This window comes from Ylistrum balloti, unplaced genomic scaffold, assembly GCF_031769215.1.
Source record: "Ylistrum balloti isolate Yb309-2 unplaced genomic scaffold, AGI_CSIRO_Ybal_v1 Utg369786, whole genome shotgun sequence".
NCBI classification, from domain to species: Eukaryota; Metazoa; Mollusca; class Bivalvia; order Pectinida; family Pectinidae; genus Ylistrum; species Ylistrum balloti.
In genome coordinates this window covers 86,744-112,699 of record NW_026781972.1, presented here as the reverse complement: position 1 = coordinate 112,699, position 25,956 = coordinate 86,744, and the positions used below count along the sequence as shown (strand labels likewise).

At 35.2% G+C, this 25,956-nt stretch overlaps 2 protein-coding genes across 2 annotated transcripts in view; one reads left to right on the top strand and one right to left on the bottom strand.

Moving 5' to 3' along the window:
- LOC132544246 (oxysterol-binding protein-related protein 1-like) overlaps nt 1-17,123 on the top strand; it is a 110,739-nt gene extending 93,616 nt beyond the window's left edge. Inside the window, exons 19-25 of the mRNA XM_060207818.1 lie at nt 498-576; nt 6,766-6,884; nt 7,789-7,912; nt 9,179-9,310; nt 9,735-9,858; nt 10,136-10,226; nt 10,607-17,123. Coding sequence (XP_060063801.1) covers nt 498-576; nt 6,766-6,884; nt 7,789-7,912; nt 9,179-9,310; nt 9,735-9,858; nt 10,136-10,226; nt 10,607-10,709 — 772 coding nt within the window. The 3' untranslated portion in view covers nt 10,710-17,123. The remainder of the gene's footprint in view (nt 1-497; nt 577-6,765; nt 6,885-7,788; nt 7,913-9,178; nt 9,311-9,734; nt 9,859-10,135; nt 10,227-10,606) is intronic.
- A 1,535-nt stretch (nt 17,124-18,658) lies between these two features.
- On the bottom strand, nt 18,659-20,419 carry LOC132544247 (kelch domain-containing protein 9-like). Its single transcript, XM_060207819.1, has 2 exons — nt 20,302-20,419; nt 18,659-19,554 (listed from the first exon to the last, which is right to left on the bottom strand). Exons 1-2 carry the CDS (start codon nt 20,417-20,419, stop codon nt 18,659-18,661), a joined length of 1,014 nt encoding a protein of 337 aa, XP_060063802.1.
- Nucleotides 20,420-25,956: the final 5,537 nt, after the last annotated feature.

The window sequence follows — 25,956 nt, the reverse complement described above, 5'->3', positions numbered from 1 at the left end:
TATTGTTAAAGGCACTTAAGAAGCTTGCTCAATAAGCTTTGATAATAATACCCTAATTTAGACATCGGTAGATTTACTTGTTTTCAGCTACAAATCATTTTGTGTTAGGATTGTATGTATTACACAGTGTGATAGATCTGGCACACAGTGTGATATGTCTGGACAGAGAAGCTGTTGGAGAAAACATATTGATGATTTATCATATATATATAAAGGATAAAGCCAATGCTATCAATGGAGGACTGCAGGTTCATGGCCTCCCGCCTGGATACCCTAGGGTATGCCGGGGATTGATGAGAAGGGGTGAGCTTAAATAGGGATGAATCAATCCAATATGCTGGAGGCAGGTTCTTCAGAATTTTTATTCGGTAGTTGGTCTACCAGTTTCGCCCTTATAATAGGGCTTCATCAGGATAATTTATCATGTAACAGATGAAAAAAATCTATAATTCATTGGCATAGTTTTTCACCTGGACTTCAACTATTTTTTTTTTCAGACATGGAGAGGTTTATACATGGTCAAATGTCAACTGTTGTGTCCACAATGTCATCGTGGGCAAGATTTGGATAGAACACGTGAGTATATACATCTGGTACAAGATTAGAAATTGATGAAATGGATAAAAGATAACACAAGACTTCAGTAGCTATGGATACTTTTTCTTAATTACTAACGAAGGTTTGTTTTGGATTGTCATTTCCAAGACAGTCTGGTCCATTCCCAGGAAAGGATATTATCATTATTTATTTAACAAGTTTTAGGTCCACCATTACGACTTTTTGACCTTTTAGTGGATGAGACTCAAGAAAGGAGTTTTGCACTAAGTTAATGTTATTCAAATGAGATGGATATATAATATTTATATTATTTTAAGGTGTATTGTCCCCAATTAGGGTTTCCTAGGATGCTGTTGAAGAAAACTGTACGAAATGATATACTTTCATCTGTTTCATTAAGGAAATCGTATACCTCAATTAACAATATAAACAAACATATGATATTTAATTTGCGTAAATTCTTTATAGATCTGGCCCAATTTACATCCGCGCGACCCTGATTATGTTATAACAGGTTTGCTTTGTCATAAGGCTAACAGAACAAAAGTATTTGTGTAAATTATAAAATCAACAGAAAATAAGTCTAATGAAGTAATAACCCCAGTAGTTTAATGAACAGCATACACTTGTGTATTTACCCAATACTCTGGATAATATCTATGATCCAGTGACTCAGTTTCGGAATTCCCTATGCTCTATATTTAGACAAACTGGGTGTATTCCACCCATATTTTGGCAGTCCAAAATAACCAGGAGAGATATTTTGATGCTAACAATATTTTTATAAGTCATTTTGAAAGACAACCTAAAAAACGGAACTTAAACAGATTATCCTTGTAAAACATTCATGAATGTATTTGTCATCATAAATCTAAAAATAGACCAAATCATATCCAAAAATAGAATACATGTATCTATATATTAAGAAAAAGTAGTATTTTGATGGTTATATGACTGATTCCATAGTGTTTGATGGAATAGTATCCATATCTCTCCACATAAGATTTGGATCCGGGGGCATGTTGCTTTTGTGCTGTCTGTTTGTTTTCAACTTTAGCATTGCTCATAACTATTGTGCTGTAAGAGGTAGGGCTTTCATGTTTGGCATGTGTGTTCATTATGACACGACCTTTTCATATGGTACCAAAATTTGTGACCTTGACTATGACCTTTGACCTACATTTTTAAAATAAAAAAAAAAATCATTACCACAATGAAGACAAAATATTTCCCAATGTAATTAACACATGCCTTACACAGTACAGTTTTAATGTCCCACTTCAGAACTTTGTTGCAACCGGTGGCATAGTGTTTCATCAACCCAACTTGTTTACTAACTATATATTTATTCAAATAAATGCCCCCACTCCTATTTCTAAGTGATTTTCCCAAACTACGATCACAAAACTTACCTTGTGTCAAATATCCGTCCATATACATATGAATATGAAATGGGAAAATAAAAAAAACAAATTAAATTCCAAAATGAAAAACACTCATCGCTACCGTCTAGTGAATTTGTAATACAGTATAGTATAAGGATTTCCTGACAGCAGTGGGAGTAATACTGTTCCAAGCTTCCTTGAGCCTTGACAACATCACTGCCTTAGATGGGGCCCTCTGATTCCCCACCTTTGGTTTTCTCCACAGGACCATTAAAACACCACTCTTCATACAGCTCTCTAGCTAGCTTTTTAACCTCCTCAGCTAGATGGCCTAGTAACGAGTCCCACACCAGTATCACTTGTCAGTGTTTTTAACACCCCAAATTTTCTTCAGCCAAACCTTAATATTTACTTTACTTGCCCATGTCTATGCTCCCGCCCCACAAATGAATACTACAATACTTTGGATGTCACATTTTGCTGGAGGACGAATTCCAGGCGAGTGTAAAACATGCTTTGGCTGATGTGTTCTGTGTAGACAGAAAACATGCTGTGGCTAATGTGTTCCGTGGGTAGATCAGAAATGTTTTGTCATGCTGTGGCTAATGTGTTCTGTGTTATGCAAAGAAAATGAGTGCCCGGCTTGTCGACTGTCAGTGTCAACACAAAGATAAATTTCAAAGCCTTGCTAAAACATCTAAGTGTTGTAAAGGAGGTGGTAGGCCTGTTTGATATAAAGATATTGATATAAACTTGATGGAATGGCTGACTGACAGACGACAAGCCGGTATTCGGGTGACCGGGAAAGTTTTACCCTTTGCATAAGGCAAATGGAAGTCAGTCATTCAAAGCTTCCTATGGGTGGTTTACAAAGTTAAAAAAAAGACAAAACATTTCATTTAGGCGATCTACCCACGCACAACATACCGTTTCCCTCTGAGAGTATCCCATTAAGTTTATTGAGAATATGGACGACACACCTGTGTGGTTAAACAATTACAATCACAGTAGCAGCTTATGCTTGCGGCACAAAAAAACACATTAGCCACAGCATGTTTTCTGTCTACACATAACACACTAGCCGCAGCATGTTTTCTGTCTACACAGAACACACTAGCCGCAGCATGTTTTCTGTCTACACAGAACACACTAGCCGCAGCATGTTTTCTGTCTACACAGAACACACTAGCCGCAGCATGTTTTCTGTCTACACAGAACACATTACCCGCACCATGTTTTCTGTCTACACAGAACACACTAGCCGCAGCATGTTTTCTGTCTACACAGAACACACTAGCCGCAGCATGTTTTCTGTCTACACAGAACACACTAGCCGCAGCATGTTTTCCTTTTCTTGTGCGATAGCTTTAATTTTAAAGGAAATGTCATGATTTTTTCTTGTTCCCAATATGATGATGAAGTAATGACGAATTGGGATCAGAATGGCTATAGATTGACATTATTGTGATATTACATAATGATATACAAGTGATGAGAGAACACTAGGTCATGACCTAATTACAACGTCACTTGACACATTCTGTCTAATTGTCATTTCATACACAAGTACAGGTCACTGTGAGTATAAATGACAGCAATATTTACAATAGTGCAATTTCTTACATCAATGCTAAAACAAATTTGTTTAACAATGTTTGAAGCATTACACAGACATGGTGGCTTTAGACTGTGTGTATAATTTTATATTTACACCGAACAACCTTCCTGAAATTCTGTGTTCTATGGAACATCCCCTCCTTTGAAAATTGTATGCCCCCGGGGCATTTATTAAAATCAATATGGTATCAGTATAGTATCCATGTCTATCCATTTATTATCCATGCCTAGCTATTAAGTATCCACACCTATTCACACAGTATCTGTACCTATCCACACAGTATCTGTACCTATCTATACAGTATCTGTACCTATCCACACAGTATCTGTACCTATCCACACAGTATCTGTACCTATCTATACAGTATCTATACCTATCCACACAGTATCTGTACCTATCCACACAGTATCTGTACCTGTCTATTCAGTATCTGTACCACACAGTATCTGTTCCTATCTATACAGTATCTATACCTATCCACACAGTATCTGTACCTATCCACACAGTATCTGTACCTGTCTATTCAGTATCTGTACCACACAGTATCTGTTCCTATCTATACAGTATCTATACCTATCCACACAGTATCTGTACCACACAGTATCTGTACCTATCTATACAGTATCTATACCTATCCACACAGTATCTGTACCACACAGTATCTGTACCTATCTATACAGTATCTATACCTATCCACACAGTATCTGTACCACACAGTATCTGTACCTATCTATACAGTATCTATACCTATCCACACAGTATCTGTACCACACAGTATCTGTACCTATCTATACAGTATCTATACCTATCCACACAGTATCTGTACCACACAGTATCTGTACCTATCTATACAGTATCTGAACCTATCCACACAGTATCTGTACCTATCTATACAGTATCTGTACCACACAGTATCTGTACCTGTCTATACAGTATCTGTACCACACAGTATCTGTACCTATCTATACAGTATCTGAACCTATCCACACAGTATCTGTACCTATCTATACAGTATCTGTACCACACAGTATCTGTACCTGTCTATACAGTATCTGTACCACACAGTATCTGTACCTATCTATACAGTATCTGAACCTATCCACACAGTATCTGTACCTATCTATACAGTATCTGTACCACACAGTATCTATACCTATCCACACAGTATCTGTACCACACAGTATCTGTACCTATCTATACAGTATCTGAACCTATCCACACAGTATCTGTACCTATCTATACAGTATCTGAACCTATCCACACAGTATCTGTACCTATCCACACAGTGTCTGTACCTATCCACACAGTATCTGTACCACACAGTATCTGTACCTATCTATACAGTATCTATACCTATCCACACAGTATCTTTACCACACAGTATCTGTTCCTATCTATACAGTATCTATACCTATCCACACAGTATCTGTACCTATCCACACAGTATCTGTACCTATCCACACAGTATCTGTACCTGTCTATTCAGTATCTGTACCACACAGTATCTGTACCTGTCTATACAGTATCTATACCTATCCACACAGTATCTGTACCACACAGTATCTGTACCTATCTATACAGTATCTATACCTATCCACACAGTATCTGTACCACACAGTATCTGTACCTATCTATACAGTATCTGAACCTATCCACACAGTATCTGTACCTATCCACACAGTGTCTGTACCTATCCACACAGTATTTGTACCTATCTACATAGTATCAGTTCCTCTCCGTAGTCAGGAGTGATATAATACTGGGGCTTTATTATACAAGTGGGAATGGCCTTAGTCAATTTCATTCCTGAGCAAATTACCCATTAAGTACATTTCAAGTCAGTGGAATAATTAAAAAGAAATTAGAATTCATCAAGAAAGACAGAAAATCTATTGTATGGATTGTAGAGATGAGAGTGGGAGGTAATGAACAAGATCAGCTGTTACAGAAACCAGCCATTATAAAACAATGTAGTTTAGTGTAAGTTGATCTTGTAAATAGAAGACCAGAGAAGTGAGGTTTTATAAGTATTGCTGGCCATAAAGTGTTATCTTACTAATAAACTCTGCTGACAGTCGATGATGTTTTTGTGGTGGCTGTATTTCCATAGATATAGAATTCTGCATACAAGACATGAAAAGATATTTTACAGTTGGACATAAAACTTCAAACCTGCAGCCTTGAAAAATATCAATTTGAATATTTTTAATAGTTTTTAACACAACATAAAATCACATAAGAGTTGGGTATCCCAGTTATAGCTTTTGTCCCTTCACTACTTCAGGGTTGTTTCCTGATAAATTGTTGTGACTTTTATTTTGATCAGTTGGTCGGTTGCAGGTTTTCCATCTCTAAGAATTGTACAATTCCTGGTGTTGTCTCTTTGACAGCTTAAGCTTTGTCTAACAATAACTTAACAGTAATAAACCAAGGGAAGTAACCCATACTCTGTCATCAATATAGGCAGTAGTAGACTTAACACTAAGCGATGGTATAACATTCATAACGAATCTGTTACAAATATTCATAATAAAATATGGGTGAGCTTGGCCTATATTGGGATAACTACAGGAAGCAGACCATGACCAGAATTCACCACTGTATATAGTCAGTGTGTATATAAACAAATACGAATTGTTTGCGGTTTTTGAAACGGAAACATTTAATTGTGTATGTTTTCTGATGTAGATGTCTGTTGCTTCCCATTGTGGACAAGATACAATCATTCTGTCACATCTGACTGAACTTCAATTATGATGTCATTAAAGCTGTATATACTGATGAATGGTTTGATTTCGTGCTTCAGAATCGACAGTGACATAGATTTTGTACTCGTGCTTGTGTTTAACCACCTAAACAATCAAATAGATATGTCACAAAATCAGATGTAAGTCTTGTATTTACGCACATACAGTGGTCTCTCTTGATAAACAAAAACAGGTGTACCAGGAGGGAAACGGGCAGGTTTTACATCCATGTCTTACAGCCAATTTGAAGAATAAAAACTTAAACATTCTGACCTTTGACCTCTCTCTCTGTAACCTTGATTAAGGTCATTTACATACTAGTATTAACTGTTGCAAGGACAAAAAATTGTGATGATAGAAGAGCAGGCATCAAAGTTTCAACAGATGATGTCAGACATGAATATTCAGTTGGTATGGTATTTTATGTTCTATACAGTACATGCTACATCTATTTCAGTATGGCGTTATGGAAATTTTGTGTCATAAGACGGGATGGAAGAGTATACTAAATTTCAAACAGTCTGGGTGGTTTGGCAAAGATCTACACAAAGTTGAGGGTTATATATATGACAAAAGGTGAGTTTGTTATTATCAGGAAAATTAGTTTGTATATATCTGTATCTTCGAATTGTCAGGTACTAGTTATAGAACACCTATAAGATATAAATACATTATTGTCAGAAATGAGGAAAGTGTTGCTTTGTCCAAGGGACACAGCTTATCTTTAGGAGATAGTTTGAATAGGTATGTTCTTGTGAGAAAACAATTCAAATAACATGAGATGGTTTGGTTTTTGAAAGAGTAAATAATTTGTAATTATATCATTAGTAGAAATTACAGGCGGTGATAGAATTTTTATTTTTTTTTTTATTATTTTTGAAGAATTTACATTATAAAATAAACATACACAGTTTATGAACATGAACAACCCATAAACTCTGATTCATTAATCGATAATTATATACTGGATCGTTCTCACTTGCACTCACACAAACAAAAGATGAAGAGTGTGGAGGGGAGGGGTCAGAAAGAAAGGAGTGATGGGATCATTGGAATGTTGGGGGGGGGGGGGGGGGGGGGGTGAAGTGGGACGAGGTTGGGGATAGTATGTAAGAGAGGTAGTTTCTCCAGACTACTTAAATTTATAAATCAGATATCATTTCTGATGAATGTTTATTTAATAAATAAATATATAGACTGTGCTGTGTCAGCTTGATTTACTATGTGGTTAAAAACATCATGAAATATAAGGCCAAAATTCAAAGTATCAATAGTGAAATCACACTAGAGATAAATGTATAAATAACTAATGAGAACTTCATAACAGACAAACATTGAGTATATACCATAACTGGTTACTCATATTTTAATTGAATTGGTTAACTTAACTGATTACCAATAAATCCGATAAATCAGAATTTTTGGGATGGTAGAATAATAAATATGACATCAGGGATGATGGTTGTGTTTGTTATTGTAGCAAAGTGAAGAGGAAAGCTTTATATGGGAGTTGGGTGTATGACCTCTTCATGCTTGATGCTGCTGCTTATGACGATTACATGAAAAATTCAGCATCGACAACATCACCCAGTCATTCTGCCAAAGTAAGTAGTCTGTCCGCATACCATGTAGTCATCCTTTTACTACATCCAACATTGTTGATGTTCGTGTAATGGGATTTCAGCCATTCTGTCAAGGGATTGATATTTTATACTGTAATACAGTCAAACTATGTTGTTTTTATGTTGGCTGGACTTTTGGAAAACTTCAAGTCATCTGAGTATTTCATTTAAGTGAGATCGAATGTATGGCGAAAGTTTGGCCGAAACAGAAAAAAAACTTTGACTTAAATGGGTCATCTAGTTAAAACAAGTTCAAAGTAATGAGTTACGACTGTATTTATTTTCATGGGGTTCAAATTTTTTTATTCCAAAAAAGAAAAACCTATGCTATCATGATACTCGATTTCTTGGGTAGATAGCAGTGCTCACAAAATCAAGTAATGCTGGAAAAGTGAGTCATAACTAACTGTTTATAAATATAGATACCTATTAAACAGTGCATAAAGTCATAACTAACTGTTTATAAATATAGATACATATTAAACAGTGCATAAAGTCATAACTAACTGTTTATAAATATAGATACCTATTAAACAGTGCATAAAGTCATAACTAACTGTTTATAAATATAGGTACATATTAAACAGTGCATAAAGACATAACTAACTGTTTATAAATATAGATACCTATTAAACAGTGCATAAAGTCATAACTAACTGTTTATAAATATAGATACATATTAAACAGTGCATAAAGTCATAACTAACTGTTTATATATATAGGTACATATTAAACAGTGCATAAAGTCATAACTAACTGTTTATAAATATAGGTACATATTAAACAGTGCATAAAGTCATAACTAACTGTTTATAAATATAGATACATATTAAACAGTGCATAAAGTCATAACTAACTGTTTATAAATATAGATACCTATTAAACAGTGCATAAAGTCATAACTAACTGTTTATAAATATAGATACCTATTAAACAGTGCATAAAGTCATAACTAACTGTTTATATATATAGGTACATATTAAACAGTGCATAAAGTCATAACTAACTGTTTATAAATATAGGTACATAACTAACTGTTTATAAATATAGGTACATATTAAACAGTGCATAAAGTCATAACTAACTGTTTATAAATATAGGTACATATTAAACAGTGCATAAAGAATATCAACAAATCAACAAAAATTGGAAAAACCCATGAAATTTAACCCCTTTGCAGTACACACATTATGCACTTAGACTTACTTCATTGCTGAATTTCCTGACAATGAAATTTGGTATTTTCAGTCCAATGGTGCTAGTGGGAGTTCAGATGTAAACGATGACCTTTCAGCAAAACGCTTATCAACGTACGACCTCCACATTCCAGGCCAAGAGTGTATATGGACAATACACCCACGACCAGAAAAATCTCCTCAGGTAATGATTAAATATCAAGATTCTTGTAAATCTGTTCCGTTTAGGACAGATTTGCTGGAATCTGAATGTGTGAAAATTTGGTTTGAAAGTCTTTTCATTAATAATTGATAAACTTTGTATTATAATTGTTCCATGCTATTTTTACGGCATACAGAATCAAAATGTGTCAGATATATTCATCCCTAGCACAAAACACTGCTGAATATTCAACCTCAAAAAAGAATTATTTGTTAACATGAAAGTAAATCACCTCAAATTATGGTGGAAGAAGTTTATTAATTAGGTTGATGGTGTTTTGGGTGGGGGGGGGGGGGGGGGGGTGCGACTTTTCGGTTGTGCTGTATTGTATTAAATGTGCCAAAGTGGTTTTTTTTAATGAAACATGTGAAGAAGTTTTACTGTAGGTTTTTTTCTTTATTTACAGTATTTCAGTTTTACATTGTTTGCCATGGCCTTGAATGAGTTGAACCCAGATACAGCAGGACAGCTAGCACCAACAGACTCACGTTTTCGGCCAGATATTCGTCTTCTAGAGGAGGGGCAGATTGGTCAGTTTGTATACACACCATCTCTCGGTATAATATGATCTTTACCGTATATTTCTATAATTATTGGTTCACTGTTTCTGTCTTTTGATTTTCTTGAAGTCTCTGGTTTTCATTTTTATGTTTTGAACTTTTTCAGTATCACCTTATATTCACAGAAATATTTCCTTGTTTAAATCATTTGCAAAAAGTTCGTTTTGATGCCAAATAAAATTCTTTTTAACAAGCATTGATGAACCATTTTACTCAAAGGTATGTTGAAAAAATATTCTGTTTTCAGATGCTGCTGCGGCTGAAAAGAACCGGATTGAAGAAAAACAACGATCAGCACGGAAAGAGAGAAAACGAAAGAAGGATGAATGGATACCAGTGTAAGTTACTGCCTGAGGGAAGGGAGATAACTTGAAAATTAAAGTTTGAGATGATGAGTTCAGTAGGGAGTGTATCTATCTTGTGTATCATGTTTCCTGCACCAATCCACTTAGTCAAAATCAGGCAGCAGGCTTATTACCAAGCGTGGACATATTACTTAATAAACATGGTAACAGCACACACAAAAATTCAACAGTGTTGATATAAAAGTCACAAAATCCTACATGTAAACACTTGTGAAGAATTTTTAAATGAGGAACAAACTGTCATTAGATTGGAAATATCCAGATTGTCTTTTGTAGATATTTAAGCTGTTACCACATTAAGTTATACAAATTATCATGGCAGTTTGTAACATCATGATTTTTGGTTGTTTTAGATTTTTCAAGATTGGAACAAACCCACACACAGGCAAAGAGGACTGGTTATTTAAAGGCAACTATTGGGATCGAGACTGGTCCAAATGCCCTGACATCTTCTGACACTTGGCCAATATGATAGATCCAGCAAATTGTGATATTACGTCAATATCATGCCGTCACTGCCAAACTGCACGTGTTGTTGACATTGGCGAATCGAGGACAACGATTCCATATGTTATTGTTGAAATATTCCTAATACAAATATGTAGAAACCAGTCCCAAGTTAATATAGAATTTCAAGTGCTTCAAGATTGTGAATGGCTAGTGTGGATGTCTCTGTGTTTAGATTACTGTTAATCTGCAGGCAGGTTATTGAGAAATTCTAGGTAACCCAACATCCTATGTATTTGCTATAGACATTGTCTTTTTGAGTACACTCTTGTGAATGGTTCATTTTTGAAGTCACTTTAATTTCTCTTGTTCTTCCTTGAGCAAAGTAAACTTCAAAGTTTGTCTAGATTTAAGATAATGTAATATTTGTATTCATAACTTAAAACTAAACAAGGTTTCTATTTACATAAGATTCTTATAGAGTTCTCTTTTAGAAACATAATTGTTTCAAGTTTTCAATCATGAGTTCTGTTGATTGGTCAGTTCCTTACTGTTGAAATTGATCATTTCTGAAAAATTTATGGACTTTGCTATGAAGATAATTTGAATCATCTTTTTGAATTTCATTGGGTACTTGGTCTATATATCAAACTAACAAACTAATAAATTTAATAAATTGATGATAGCTTAATGATGTATTCTTGTAGTTATAAAATTCTTGTCATGTCTGATGTAGAAAAATTCTGCTAATTTGATTGGTTGATGTTGTCAACCAGTCTAGTTATATTAATCAGGGATGTACATAGTGTATACTAATGAGGTCATGTGATGACTTGATGATATTACATTGTATATACACTTTCTTTGGATGTTTGTAGTCATGTAAATGAAGGCAAACTTTGACACAAGGTTGCCCTACTTAGTGGGATAAAGAGATAATGACATGTATCTTGTTTCAGCAATGAAAATGAAATTTAGCGTTTATTTCACCTGTTTACAAGTTTAACATACATCATAAGCTCATTGGAGCTTTTGTTTCAGCAACGCTAACGGATGAAATGTTGCTTTGGAGGCTGGAGAACATCCCATAGGGTAGAACCAACATGCTGTTGTTAGGTAAACAACTATCCCAACAGACATCATCCCTCACTGCAGGTGTGTCTAGAACCTTTGTTACAAGAGTTAATGGCCTGAAGGTAATTGTCACACTTGATTGCACACATTACAACAGAACGTCAGTGCATAAGTGATCAGAACATTTGAAGCAACCTTGGATTTCATAATCAAGAGATCATTTTTCCCCAAAGTACTTCCTCCGGAAAATTATACAAGAAACCTGGCCCTTTATATTTTCTTTCAGTTTTTGATAGTACATGGACATAAATATACATTGTATTACATAACTGAGGCGTTTATACTGCTTGTTCATGTGGCTTGGTTTTGGTTTTGATCATAATATTCATAATGTACCCTAGCGTCTTTTGAAGGGGGATAACTCTATAATTGTAATTCTCAATGTGGAGAAACAATGAATTTCATATTATCTCATAAAGTCTTATACATGTATTCTCATAAGACACCAAAAAGTTGAATTTATTTCAATGCAAAAATATAGAAACCCTGTAAGTTATTAATTGTATGTTAATCTTGTGAATATTTGAAATAGAAACTGTTAATTTTGTTCCTATGTTTGGACAGTTTGTTGATGAATCATATGACATGTTGGAACGTCAATCATGATAGAACTAATGCAATGGTACTAAGAATAATTTGTATATAAATGTACCTGTTTTCTAGTCGCAATGGTGAAATTAAACATCACGTTTCATTCTGGTGTTATCTATACATATGTTGTGATATTTAAATAATTGTTCAATCGTATAGAAAATGTCTTGTACAAGGGCTTTGGACACTATGTAAATGGTGGTTGGCTGTCTTTAAGTCTGTGTTCTATGTAAGATTTATGACGCTGATAACACAAGGGGAGATAAGTATGCTCATTAACCTTCTTATATTGTTGTGACATCGGTAGTCAATGTCATGTGATATGTCATGTGATGTCATATTGTCATGTAATGTCATAATGAAGACAATTGTCTCGATGTTCTGCTTCTTCGATCGTTTTTTACATTGTTGGTGTTCTCACTAAGATTTCAAACAACTGGATGGTTTTTAAGAAATAGCTGATCAAATATCAAATTGTTGTAAAAAAAAAACCAACCAATTCAAAGTTGATGAATAACAACCTTCTTTTTCCAACAGTCAGCATTTAATGAGAATGCTGTGATAAAATGCTTGTTCATCAGAAAATTTTAAAGATACATGTTTATTCAGGATTTTTTATATTTTGTAAATTGCTAGTTTCTGGCAAAAAAAGAAGTATGTGAATGTCCTGACTTTGATTATGTTTTCACAGCTCATCAACAATTTCAAGCATGATTGAGCTACATTATGCAATGCTTACCTATACCCATCCTGGATTCTCCAAAGGACAGTCACTACTGCTCTCTGCTCCCCTGGAACATTTCATGGCAACATTGAAGGTTTCATGTACAACACCATATCGCCAACACTAGCTCGATCCTTTGATGTACATCAAAGAAATCTTGAGGTGACATAAGGATATGTTGTAATGGCTTTGAAGTTGGATGTCACTCCTTTGTAATACTTACAGAGTGTATCAGCCTTTGAATTGTCCAGGTTTTTTTCCCCAGGAATCTACCCTAGACCAATCAAATAACTTGGCTTTTGCTTTCAATTTTGCCATGAAATGTTCCTAGGGTACAGAGAGCAATATAGTGTGCTTAACTCCTGGAGTTCAGAGAATTGTTGTTACAATATATGATATTTATTATATCGCAATTTTGTGTTTATTTACATATATGTCTTAAGTCAGAGTATATGCATGTTATGTGGTTGAGAGAATATTGTGTGACAAAGTGTTCGTGAAGTATTAAAATCCATGACAACAGACTGTACAAAACTAGTTAAATTTGTTTTTGTTCATTAGCTTCCAATTTACCAGTAAAATGACTTCTAGAGTTGTGGTATTGTCATCAACTAGGAGTGAAACTACACATGGATGATTTCGCTGACAGTGATATAAATACAAATGGTGAAATCTCAACTCACAAGTTGCTGTATACAATTTCATGTAAACGCAAGCAGAGAGAAGTCCCTTAACATTTTTGAATGTAGTTTAAAACATGTCTTGTTTTTTTTATCATTGCTATCAGCTCCTGTTTTTGATCATTAAATCAATTTTTAGAAAAAGAAGCCAATTTTGTTTCTTTCTTAGAATTGTTAAAAAAAAATGATGGTGTAGTGTTACATACTTTAATTAGCTTCTTTATTTCTGATCATGATAATAAAAATATGTTTGTGGTGGTAGTTTGAATATTGTACATGACAAGTTTACGTATAAATGATTGACTTGTTTGAATTATTTACAAGTCATTGTTACACTTTCATTGTTACAGCTACTGTTAAGTTTTTGTTGTAATGTTGGGCATTTCCAGTTGTAGGACAAACCTGTTGTGAAGCTGATGTTGGATATTACCAGTTGTCAAACTGATGTTAGACATTGCTGGTTGTCAAACTGATGTTGTACATTGCTGTTTGTCAAACTGATGTTAGACATTGCTGGTTGTCAAACTGATGCTGTACATTACTGGCTGTCAAACTGATGTTGTACATTGCTGGCTGTCAAACTTATCTTAGACATTGCTGGCTGTCAAACTGATGTTAGACATTGCCGGTTGTCAAACTGATGTTGGACATTGCCGGTTGTCAAACTGATGTTGGACATTGCCGGTTGTCAAACTGATGTTGGGCATTGCCTGTTGTCAAACTGATGTTGGACATTGCCTGTTGTCAAACTGATGTTAGACATTGCCGGTTGTCAAACTGATGTTAGACATTGCTGGTTGTCAAACTGATGTTAGACATTGCTGGTTGTCAAACTTATGTTAGACATTGCCAGTTGTCAAACTGATGTTAGACATTGCTGGTTGTCAAACTGATGTTAGACTTAGCTAATTATTAAGCTGATGTTGGATATTACTAATGGTCAAACTGATTTTTGACATTTCCAGTTGTCAAACTATGTTTGACATTTCCTGTTGTCAAATTGATATGGGTTGTCAAGCAAGTTTCATTTTTTTGTAGATCTAGCATGTTAGAATGGTGTTGCTAATGTGTTCATGTTGTACAGATTCTTGTCAGTTAGCCTCTGTATTTTACTGACCATATTTTTCCTGTTATTTGTTCTGAGATAAGCCCATGCCTAGTGATAAGCCCATATATATCAAATGAGGTTTCATTACAAGGTGAACCATTTTATTGTCATTACCTTGATACAAGCCCTTCCTCATTTTTGTAACAGAGATTATGTGTACAGTGATTGGCCTCAGTAAGCCTTGTCCATACCACAGTAAGCCCGTGTCCATACCACAGTAAGCCCTTGTCTATACCACAGTAAGCCCTTGTCCATACAACAGTAAGCCCTTGTCCATACCACAGTAAGCCCTTGTCCATACCACAGTAAGCCCTTGTCCATACCACAGTAAGCCCTTGTCTATACATCAGTAAGCCCTTGTCTATACATCAGTAAGCCCTTGTCTATACCACAGAAAGCCCTTGTCCATACCACAGTAAGCCCTTGTCTATACATCAGTAAGCCCTTGTCTATACATCAGTAAGCCCTTGTCTATACCACAGAAAGCCCTTTTCTATACAGCAGTAAGCCCTTGTCTATACATCAGTAAGCCCTTGTCTATACATCAGTAAGCCCTTGTCTATACAACAGAAAGCCCTTGTTTGGTCATAAACCTAGTACCAGTTTATAATATCAGGTAGTATAATTAACTCCATGTGTTATTGTATGGCCTTGTAATAAGTTCAACCCCTGACTTCGAATCAAAGATTACCCCTTGGGTAGACTTAAGGATAAGCAAATGCACCATCTCTTAGAACTTGTGGTGACTATAAAGACGGAATGAAATCGTGGCTTCTCGTGGTAAAAGAAAGTTCAGGGAATACCAACTACTTTATTCAACTGTCACAATTCTCAGATCTCTGAAACCACTATTTATTGTACTGACATTTCATTTGATAATTATTATGTCATCTGGTTATTTGTCTTGAGAATGGTGCACATGACTTGTAAACCAACTTTTGGGAGTCCTGAGACAAGTACTTTGTAATATCAGCGTGACACGTGTAGTACATGCACAAACTATTTAACTGTGTTTAGAAATATGATGCAAATTGACTATGCAATTGTACACGCAGATGAAATAGATCGTATATTTCATTGTATAACCGCACTGAATTATTAAAATCATTTCAATGTTATATAATGTATTTGATAATAAAGCATAATTTTATAAAGAAAAAAAATGATGAAAATGATCAGAAAGATTCAGCCTTTTGTGATTGTTGATCAAACTTTTGTGTTGTACAATGCATTGAAGTGATAAATAATTTCAAATGTGCACTTCCTGCTTTCCAAAAATGTTGTAAGCATAACACTAACTAGTGGTGTTGTGAATTTGAAACAACATGCGTCTTGAACATCAAACAACACTAGAATAAACTGGAGCCTGTTAAGAAGAAATTTACCATTCTTTGAAATTGTAAAAAAAACATCAAAAAAATTTCCACCTTGAAATGTACTTACAATTTTAACTTGATGATGTATTGTTGACAAGCAACATGTTTTTTATTCACGTAGATTTAAGTGTAAATGTTGTTGAAGTCCATGAACATTCTGTAAATAGTGCGTACATCTGGTACAATGTCTGCTAAAATCAAATACATGTACATTCATGTCATAGCAATTCACTAGAATAACCTGAAAATGTACATTATGCCACTTCCTGTGAACATGTATTAAACATTGTTGTCCATGTATGTTATGCCATACCTCTGAAAATAGAAAATGAGAAGAAAAGATGTCTCAATAGAGAAAATTAAGGCATTTTAAGATATTTTTTTTGACAAAAAATGTGCAATACCATTTCTCCTTGACAATATTTTTTATGAAAGTTCCTGTCAAAATATTTAATGTCACTTCCTGTCAACAGTTTGTATGATGTTACTTCTTGTCAATTGGTGAAAATTCTTGATACGTCACTTCTTGTTGAGGGTTCATATGATCAATGCCACTTCTTGTGTCAGCTATATAAAATCATGTCATTTACTGTCAAAACATTTTGTTGATGTCATTTCCTGTCAACACTATTATGATGTCACTTCCTGTTAACATTTTGTTTGACATATACCTCCTGTTTCTTGATGTCATGTCGAGCATGTAGACTTTTCACTCCTGTGTTTAGTACCTAAGTGTGCAGGATGACCATAAATACACCCTCCCAGAATTTATGCACTGTTGACTAAATGAAGATATCAACAAAGATCAAACCTGTTGTGTTATTTCTTTATGGTTTTTTCTTTTCTAACTAAAAAATATTGAAAAATTTGAAAATTTAAAAAAAAAAAAACGTGTAGAGCCAACCCTGTGCTTTTAGTAAAGTTTTAGTAGGTTCTGTTGTCCCTTGCTTGGATACCTCCAGGTACGCAGGGCAATTGAAGAGTAGTAGTAACTAAAGGGTAAGATGCAATCGCAACAAGCTCAGGATTCTGAAATGTCCTGAAGAAGCCCTTATGTTTCGGGCGAAACCAGTAGATGAACAGTAATATATAATATTTCAGAATCCTGAGCTTGTTGCGATTGCCTCTTACTTTTTAAAAAATATTAAAGTGTATTGGTTAATGGTAATTATCAGAATCTTTCACAATATACAGTAAGGGTCATTTTGAAGCAATGTCTGCTAGTTACCAGCTGCATTTCTAACTAAACAATGTACAGAAGGCTTGTCACATGTAATCCAAAGCAATAGGGATCCATCGTGTTTTGTCAATTGACCTCATTACATGAAGGTCTGTCTCTCAGCTTTGAAAGAAACTCAACAAACAGCAGACACCATTACATGAAGGTCTGTCTCTCAGCTTTGAAAGAAACTCAACAAGAAGCACAAACCATTACATGAAGGTCTGTCTCTCAGCTTTGAAAGAAACTCAACAAACAGCAGACACCATTACATGAAGGTCTGTCTCTCAGCTTTGAAAGAAACTCACAAACCATTACATGAAGGTCTGTCTCTCAGCTTTGAAAGAAACTCATTACATGAAGGTCTGTCTCTCAGCTTTGAAAGAAACTCAACAAACAGCAGACACCATTACATGAAGGTCTGTCTCTTAGCTTTGAAAGAAACTCAACAAACAGCAGACACCATTACATGAAGGTCTGTCTCTCAGCTTTGAAAGAAACTCAACAAACAGCAGACACCATTACATGAAGGTCTGTCTCTCAGCTTTGAAAGAAACTCAACAAACAGCAGACACCATTACATGAAGGTCTGTCTCTCAGCTTTGAAAGAAACTCAACAAACAGCAGACACCATTACATGAAGGTCTGTCTCTCAGCTTTGAAAGAAACTCAACAAACAGCAGACACCATTACATGAAGGTCTGTCTCTCAGCTTTGAAAGAAACTCAACAAACAGCAGACACCATTACATGAAGGTCTGTCTCTCAGCTTTGAAAGAAATCAACAAACAGCAGACACAATTACATGAAGGTCTGTCTCTCAGCTTTGAAAGAAACTCAACAAACAACAGACACCATTACATGAAGGTCTGTCTCTCAGCTTTGAAAGAAACTCAACAAACAGCCCCTGGCAGTTAAAAGGACTCTGAGGTTTATTAATTGTGTGTATTATGAATTATTAGATTATATCACATGCAAGTAACTTTGAAATCAAACAAATTCAATATGTTCGTATACAACAAATAAATAAATAATGAAACAAGTATACATATATTTACAAAGTGATAAAATTTCTTCAGGATAACCTGATATTACCCAAAATAAAACAGTAAGTGGAATAACATGGCCTATTTAAACTCCAGAGAGAAAGTGTCACTGTAAACATGACTGTTATTTTTCCCACCTAGTCCACCATGCAGAATCACCTTGTCACCGATAATACAGCAAATATGTCCAGACCGTCTTACTCTACTTTCTCCTAGTTTGTAGAACTGCATTGTGGGTTTTAATGTTATGAGGAACATTTCCCCGACAGATTCACGACTCCTCCCATCGAAGGTGTCACCACCATGGAAGAACAGAACACCTGTACCGTTAATGGTGATATGGTTTTTTCTACCGCCAGGTAGTTTAGACATTGGTGTTACCTTTTCTGCTATGCTTAATAGTTTGGTTGTTATTGTTTGGTTGTCACTTTCTCCACTTTTCAATCTGTCATGAATTTCTATAAGATTATTTTCTCTTCCCCCAACCACATACAGTTTATTTCCGATGATGTTTGAAGTATGACCTGATCTTGAAGCTGCAGCATTTGTAAATTCTTTAAAGGTAAAATGACCTGACTGTACACTACCACTTAATATGTAGCTATTTCCATGACGTCGTTGCATACGTAAACTGCCTTCTCGTCCAAAAATAATGATCTCCCCAGAAGCCAAAAGAGTAGCTGTGTGTGAACTTAGCCCTGCATCCCCAGGAAATCCACTCGTCTCCTGTGGCAGCCATTGTTGCTTTTCTGAATCAAAGGCCACGACCTTGGCTGTCCTTGACTTTCCATCCCAACCTCCAATTAGAAGCATGTATCTACCAGCCAATGGTACACATGCATGGTGACTAAGAGCAGGACTTCCTGCAGCATGGACTTCTTGCCAAGATTGCGAACTAGAATTGTAACGAAAAAGTTTGTCCGAAGGCTGTTTTCCATCCTTCGTCTCTATGCCTCCATGTATGTAAATGCCATTACCTACATATGTAAAACAGAACAGAATTGAAAAGCATCTTGTTCTTAAAAGCAGATTGAAATACTTCACATTCCAACAAAATGGACTGATTACAAGATTCTTTAAAAAAAATCATTGATTCAGTAATAGACATAAGTTATCCCAGTCACGAACAGATTCATAAATCATCTGAATTCGAGTCACATGTGCATCATTTGAGTCACCGATTAGATCATAAGTCATCCTAGTTAATAAAAATTAAGTCAATAAAGGATGTGTTTATCTGTTAATGAATAATTTCAAACCGTGTATCGTTAGTCATGTTTACCTGTGTGTTTAAATCTTTTGGGTATCTAACAGATGTGACATGTCACATTCAAGCTTTTGAAGCAGTGAATTAATCATTTGAGTGAGTCCTTGATAAATATGGGAATTATTTGAGTCACGGACAAATGCGTGACACAATTAAGACACTAATAGATGACTTGATAATCTGAGTCATTAAGCAATATGGTTATCGTTGGGAGTCTTTAAGATAAAAATTATTCAAATCGGTTACAGATGTGAGAATCATGTCAGTCCATATATGTATTGAGTCCTTTGAGTCACTAACAGATGTGTAAATTCTTTGAGTCACTAACAGATGAATGAGTGATCTGAGTTTTTAACATGAACAGATGTAGAAAATCATTTGAACCAATAACCAACATGTACATTGTACTCGAAGATCCATGCAACATGTACCAGGTAACTGAAATCCTCGTTCTTACCAAGGGCACAGCCTACATGAAATGCCAGGGATGGTCCATTGGAGGTCACAAGTTCCCAGTCTACAGACAGATCCAGGCCCTTAACATTACTCTTATGGGCACCTGACCCCGATGCCATCTGGAACTTTCATCTGTTGAGAGTTTAATTGACAAAAATGTTTGCAAAAGCAGGGATATTGTTCTGTGTCATTACTTTTAAAGAATACTTAAAGGGTTTTAAAGAAATTGGATGGAATTTTAAAGAATTTTGATACGACTTTCACCATTATTAGTAAAATTCCACAATCTATAACTTCAGATTGACAGAACCCTGCCATAAGTCAACACAAGAAGCCTGTTGTAGTCATGTGCCATGTTCATGTATAAGAACTACTATACGATTACTACTATTTCAGTAATAAATGTTGAACAACTTAATTCCACATGGTATACAACATCCAATTCATGTGATTGTACACATCCATCCTTTATAGGTCCAGCCTTATTTAAGAAGGAATAATGGAAAATACTGGAGGGTGCGTATAATTACCAAATACTACCCATTACAACCTAATAACACCAAAAACAATATAACCCAATAGTAATGTAAAATAGGTCAACCCTGTTTAATATTAGCTGCTACATACCACTCATCTAGAGATAACTTCTCTTTAGCTTCATTGGTTGAGCATCTGATTAGTAAACAAGGGGTTCCAGGTTGGAATCCTAGCAGAGGCTATGAAACTCTGTTACCTTGGTGCTCATGTATGGCCTTGGGGAATAATACTCGTCATTGTGCCACAGACATTGCTGTAACCCCTAGAAACTGTCAGGGCAAGCTCTTTCCTGGATGGGAGTATGAAACCCTGTTTAATACTAGCCCTAATATTTTGCTCAGTTATAGAGAACTTCTCTTTAGCTTGATTAATTAAGCATCAGACTAGTAAGCATTGAAATAATAAAGACCTCTGTTACATTTATTTCACTCTTCCGCTAGGACTCGAACGCGGTACCTCTGGTTTACTAGTTTGCTAGCTCAACCGCTCGAGCTGAAAGGAGGTTCCCTCTAGCCGAGTTGTATATTGTCACTAGTATTTTACCAGATTATTATTTTCTAAATAGCACGTGCATACTCTACCGCTTGACATGAAATATAAAACCAGTACGTACGTTTAGCTGAGGTTAGTGAGTTGACCCCCACATAATGTCCCTGAACGTGTTGTGTTCATGTCTCCTACACCTGTTAAACTTTCATACTAACTTCAGACACCTGCTGAACAATACCATGTAGAAACATGGAAGTTACTTCAGTACAGAGAACAGCCAACGAGTGACAGAAGAATAGGACAAAAACAACGTTTTGGATCATTTGCAGCTTTGCCTATGAAGCGATAAAATTATCTCTTACCAATTAACAGCAAAGTTCTTCAGCAGCGGTAACCTACGACGCGCAAAGAGTTCATAAAAGGGAAGTCACTCTTAATAAATTTTGTATACAGTACATCATAGGCATATGTTTACACATAACTTATTAGGTTCTCTCTCTCTCACCATTACACTACACAATAACAAAAGATTAGCGTGTTGATAAAATTGATCTTTTATAGTAGTTCTACTGTATAATTCACTATAAATATTGATGTTTTATTCAATTTTCACATAGTCCAAAGTTAGGTTTAGCTATCCGCGTGCGCGATCAAGACAAAAACGAAGCCGTGGATGGATTGTTATACTGTAATCCTTTGGGATGTATTCGACAATAAATCTATGACATAATATATACCATGGTACATATTGGTATGAGAAACAAGTGTTACTCTGAATACTTCACACTTACATAACGATTAGGAATTTTCAGATATAAATGAAATTTTCATTAAGAACAAATAATATCAAATATCTGAAACTCGAGATTGTGTATAGTACGTTTTATTACTGAAAACATTGGAAGCAAAATTTCCGTTTAGTGTGTGTTTTTTTCCATTTATTTTTTTTTTTTAGAAAATAAGACTTTTTTGAGTTAAAAAATTTAAAAATAAATAAGCTGAAACTCATTTTTGTAAATATGTTATATCTCTTTTGTTGTTGTTGTTACTGTTGTTGTTGTTGTTGTTGTTGTTGTTGTTGTTGTTGTTACTGTTGTTGTTACTGTTGTTGTTGTTGCTGTTGTTGTTGCTGTTGTTGTTGCTGCTGTTGTTGTTGTTGTTACTGTTGTTGTTGCTGCTGTTGTTGTTGTCGTTGTTGTTGTTGTTGTTGTTGTTGTTGTTGTTGTTGTTGTTGTTGTTGTTGTTGCTGTTGCTGTTGTTGTTGTTGTTGTTGCTGTTGTTGTTGTTGTTGTTGTTACTGTTGTTGTTGTTACTGTTGTTGTTGTTGTTGTTGTTACTGTTGTTGTTACTGTTGCTGTTGTTGTTACTGTTGTTGTTACTGTTGCTGTTGTTGTTACTGTTGTTGTTGTTACTGTTGCTGTTGTTGTTACTGTTGTTGTTGTTGTTGTTGTTACTGTTGTTGTTACTGTTGTTGCTGTTGTTGTTGTTACTGTTGTTGTTACTGTTGTTGTTGCTGCTGTTGTTGTTGTTGTTGTTGCTGTTGTTGTTGTTGCTGTTGTTGTTGTTGTTGTTGTTGTTGTTGTTGTTGTTGTTGTTGTTGTTGTTGTTGTTGTTGTTGTTGTTGTTGTTGTTGTTGTTGTTGTTGTTGTTGTTGTTTACGTTATACGGTAGGGATGGATATGAAGAAGGAGTTCATTAATGTCAAAGACGTATACGTCTTTATGAAAGTCAATAAAAATATACAAAGTAATAAAAAACAAATCACACGATAATGTAAAGTATCTCTGTCGGGACGAAGTCCAGAAAATTAATATGAACTCAATTTCTGAGTTGTAACTGTAAGTAATTTCTTCCTTATCAGAATCTTTAAAAAAAATTCAGAATGATGTATCAGATAATATTGAGGACCGTTTCCGGTTTTAACTTAGAATGACATACGTGTGTCACGTTCAGTTTCAACTTCTTTTAAATTTTATAAATCGTTTTTGTTCTGTTAACATAAACAATTTCCCCGACACTGACTTCAATAAAGGCAGAATAAAGATATCTGTGTTTCTACCTGAACAAATTAGTGGGTATTTTGATTATGTAATTTGTCCATGTGTCAGGTATGTGTAATTGTCAGCTGTGCGTACATGTATATCACAATAATCTGTTAGAACATCTATGCTGTTTAAGTTTTGAAAATTATTGTATTTATTGTTTCATCGAGTGCCTGGTTTCAATACATTCCATCAGACGGTTTTGGAGGAGTTGCGCTTATAATGTCTAGACAGATGGACAGACAGACAAGGCTTCCCCAATTTATTTGCAGAGGGCTCACGAATAAAATCAACGTTCTTCACAATTACATTGATAAATACACCACTTTTCCACCAAATATCTTGCTTTGCGAACTGTTGGTTACCAGAAGCCTTCTAAAGATGTTGACAAATGGACCCCCGTTACCTTCAATATGGGTCAAGGTCATTTCTTTTCGCAGATTTGTCGAGGTACATTCCTCTAGGTCTTTCTGTTAGTCAAAAAAGTTTTTAAAAAATGTGGCCCATGTGACCTTCAAAATGAGTCAAAGTCATTTTTTTCGCAAACTTTGTTGGGCTTTATCCCAGGCACCTACTGGCTAAATATCACAACTCAGTTGGCTACGATAAGTGAGTGTTTATGGAAATAGTTGACACCGGACAAACGTCGAACGCACGTACTGAAACGACATTTGGGAAGCAATCCTTTGTCCATTCGACTTGTGGAGCGCATTTTTTGTCCATCCGACTTGTCAGGCCCAATCTTTTGTCCGTCCGACTTTTGAGGCCCAATCTTTTGTCCGTCCGACTTGTGAGGCCCAATCTTTTGTCCGTCCGACTTGTGAGACCCAATCTTTTGTCCATCCGACTTGTGAGGCCCAATCTTTTGTCCGTCCGACTTGTGAGGTCCAATCTTTTGTCCGTCCGACTTGTGAGACCCAATCTTTTGTCCGTCCGACTTGTGAGACCCAATCTTTTGTCCGTCCGACTTGTGAGGCCCAATCTTTTGTCCGTCCGACTTGTGAGGTCCAATCTTTTGTCCGTCCGACTTAAAAATATATACCATACAGACTAGATATATGAAAATCATCTTTTATCAACAACTTTCATATGGTTTATTAGCAAGTAGAAAAGTACAGAAGTAAGTCATTCTCCTAAAGGGACATAACTCTCAAAACATTTTCTTCGCGTCTTGTCTTGTTGTCGTTTCTTTCCTCAGTGTGTATACTTTTTATCACAACGATATTCTGCAGATTCATTGTTCATTTTCCAAATAGAAGAATGCACCAACACATTGCAGTAAGCCACATATGAACAGGGTCTTTACCGATATATTAACATTAATGTTATCCACGTCCAGAACTTTGTACAGATGGACTGATCTTCAGTATCCACAACTGATCACCTCATGGTCTGTAAATCATAAATATAGACAAAGCAATAAGTGTGTTCTATGTAGATCGATATTTGATCAATGAGTTTCCAGTTTTACATACGATGGTTACAAAATGGCCGACTTTCTAGTAATCAGTGATAACTCGGCCTTATCTAATTATTGTAATAGCGTCTACTGTACAAAGGGGCATGTGCCATTGATAATTATTTTTTACGTTCAAAACCATAATTAGAAATTGACCTATGGAATCATTGGGTAATATTTATGTTACGAACGAGTGAAACAGTGATATCCGAACTTACCTTAAACGAATACAAACAAGAAATGATGAAAAAAAATTGTCTTCATTTTCTACGATCTCTTTTATACTTCAGATTAGAAAACCTGACACCACTTGATCCTAAATAAATCGATGCTAGCCGTATATATGCTTTTAGTACAAAATTCAATGAAGTATATCATCTTTTCATCATAATAAATATCTGGGTAAAGCTGTTTTACGTCATTTTTTTCTAATTTTCCAAAAGTGCTGATTTATTAAAGGTTTTATAACATCGTAAAGAAAAATCTACAATGTGAAGTAATCATTTTAAAGTGATGAAAACCACTTAACTCAATTACATATCAATTATCAGAGCTGTAGGCTACGTATTGATCGACATAAAAGTACAAAGGATTATCATTATCTCGATACTTTTGTCGCGTTTTTAATATTTTTTTTTTCATTTCGATGTAACAAATATTCTGCAGTTTGAAATAATAAAAAAACTGATAAAAATTTTTAAAAAAATTAAAAAGTTTATATTCTCAAAGCAATTGATCATTGCAATTAGTCAAAGCTATCTGGGGCCCTGTCTTATATACGTAGATGAACAGGAAGCGTCATTTTTGACGTCGTCTGAAGAAAATGGCGGATATTATACCACACTAGAAAAACATACGAGACGCCTGCCGCATGTCATTCCGAGCAATTCTCTCGTCAGACGACACAACAATGACGACAGCACAAACCTATCCGATTTTCAGCTTTCTAAAAACACTCACAACCACGATAGCCTGTTTTTTTGTCAAGTAGCTTGTTAACTATCCTGTTTATATCAGATATATATTTCATAATAAAATAAGTAACAAACGTATAACTAGCACCTTTTATGTATTGTACTTTTTATTAATTCAACCTAGAAGCGTTGCAACTTTGTGAACTCTGTTAACT

Coding starts and splice junctions, on each gene's coding strand:
- LOC132544247 (XM_060207819.1), bottom strand. CDS start 20,419: ATGGCATCGGGGTCAGGTGCCCATAAGAGTAATGTTAAGGGCCTGGAT. Junction 19,555..20,301: donor TCATGTAGGCTGTGCCCTTG/GTAAGAACGAGG, acceptor TTACATATGTAG/GTAATGGCATTTACATACAT.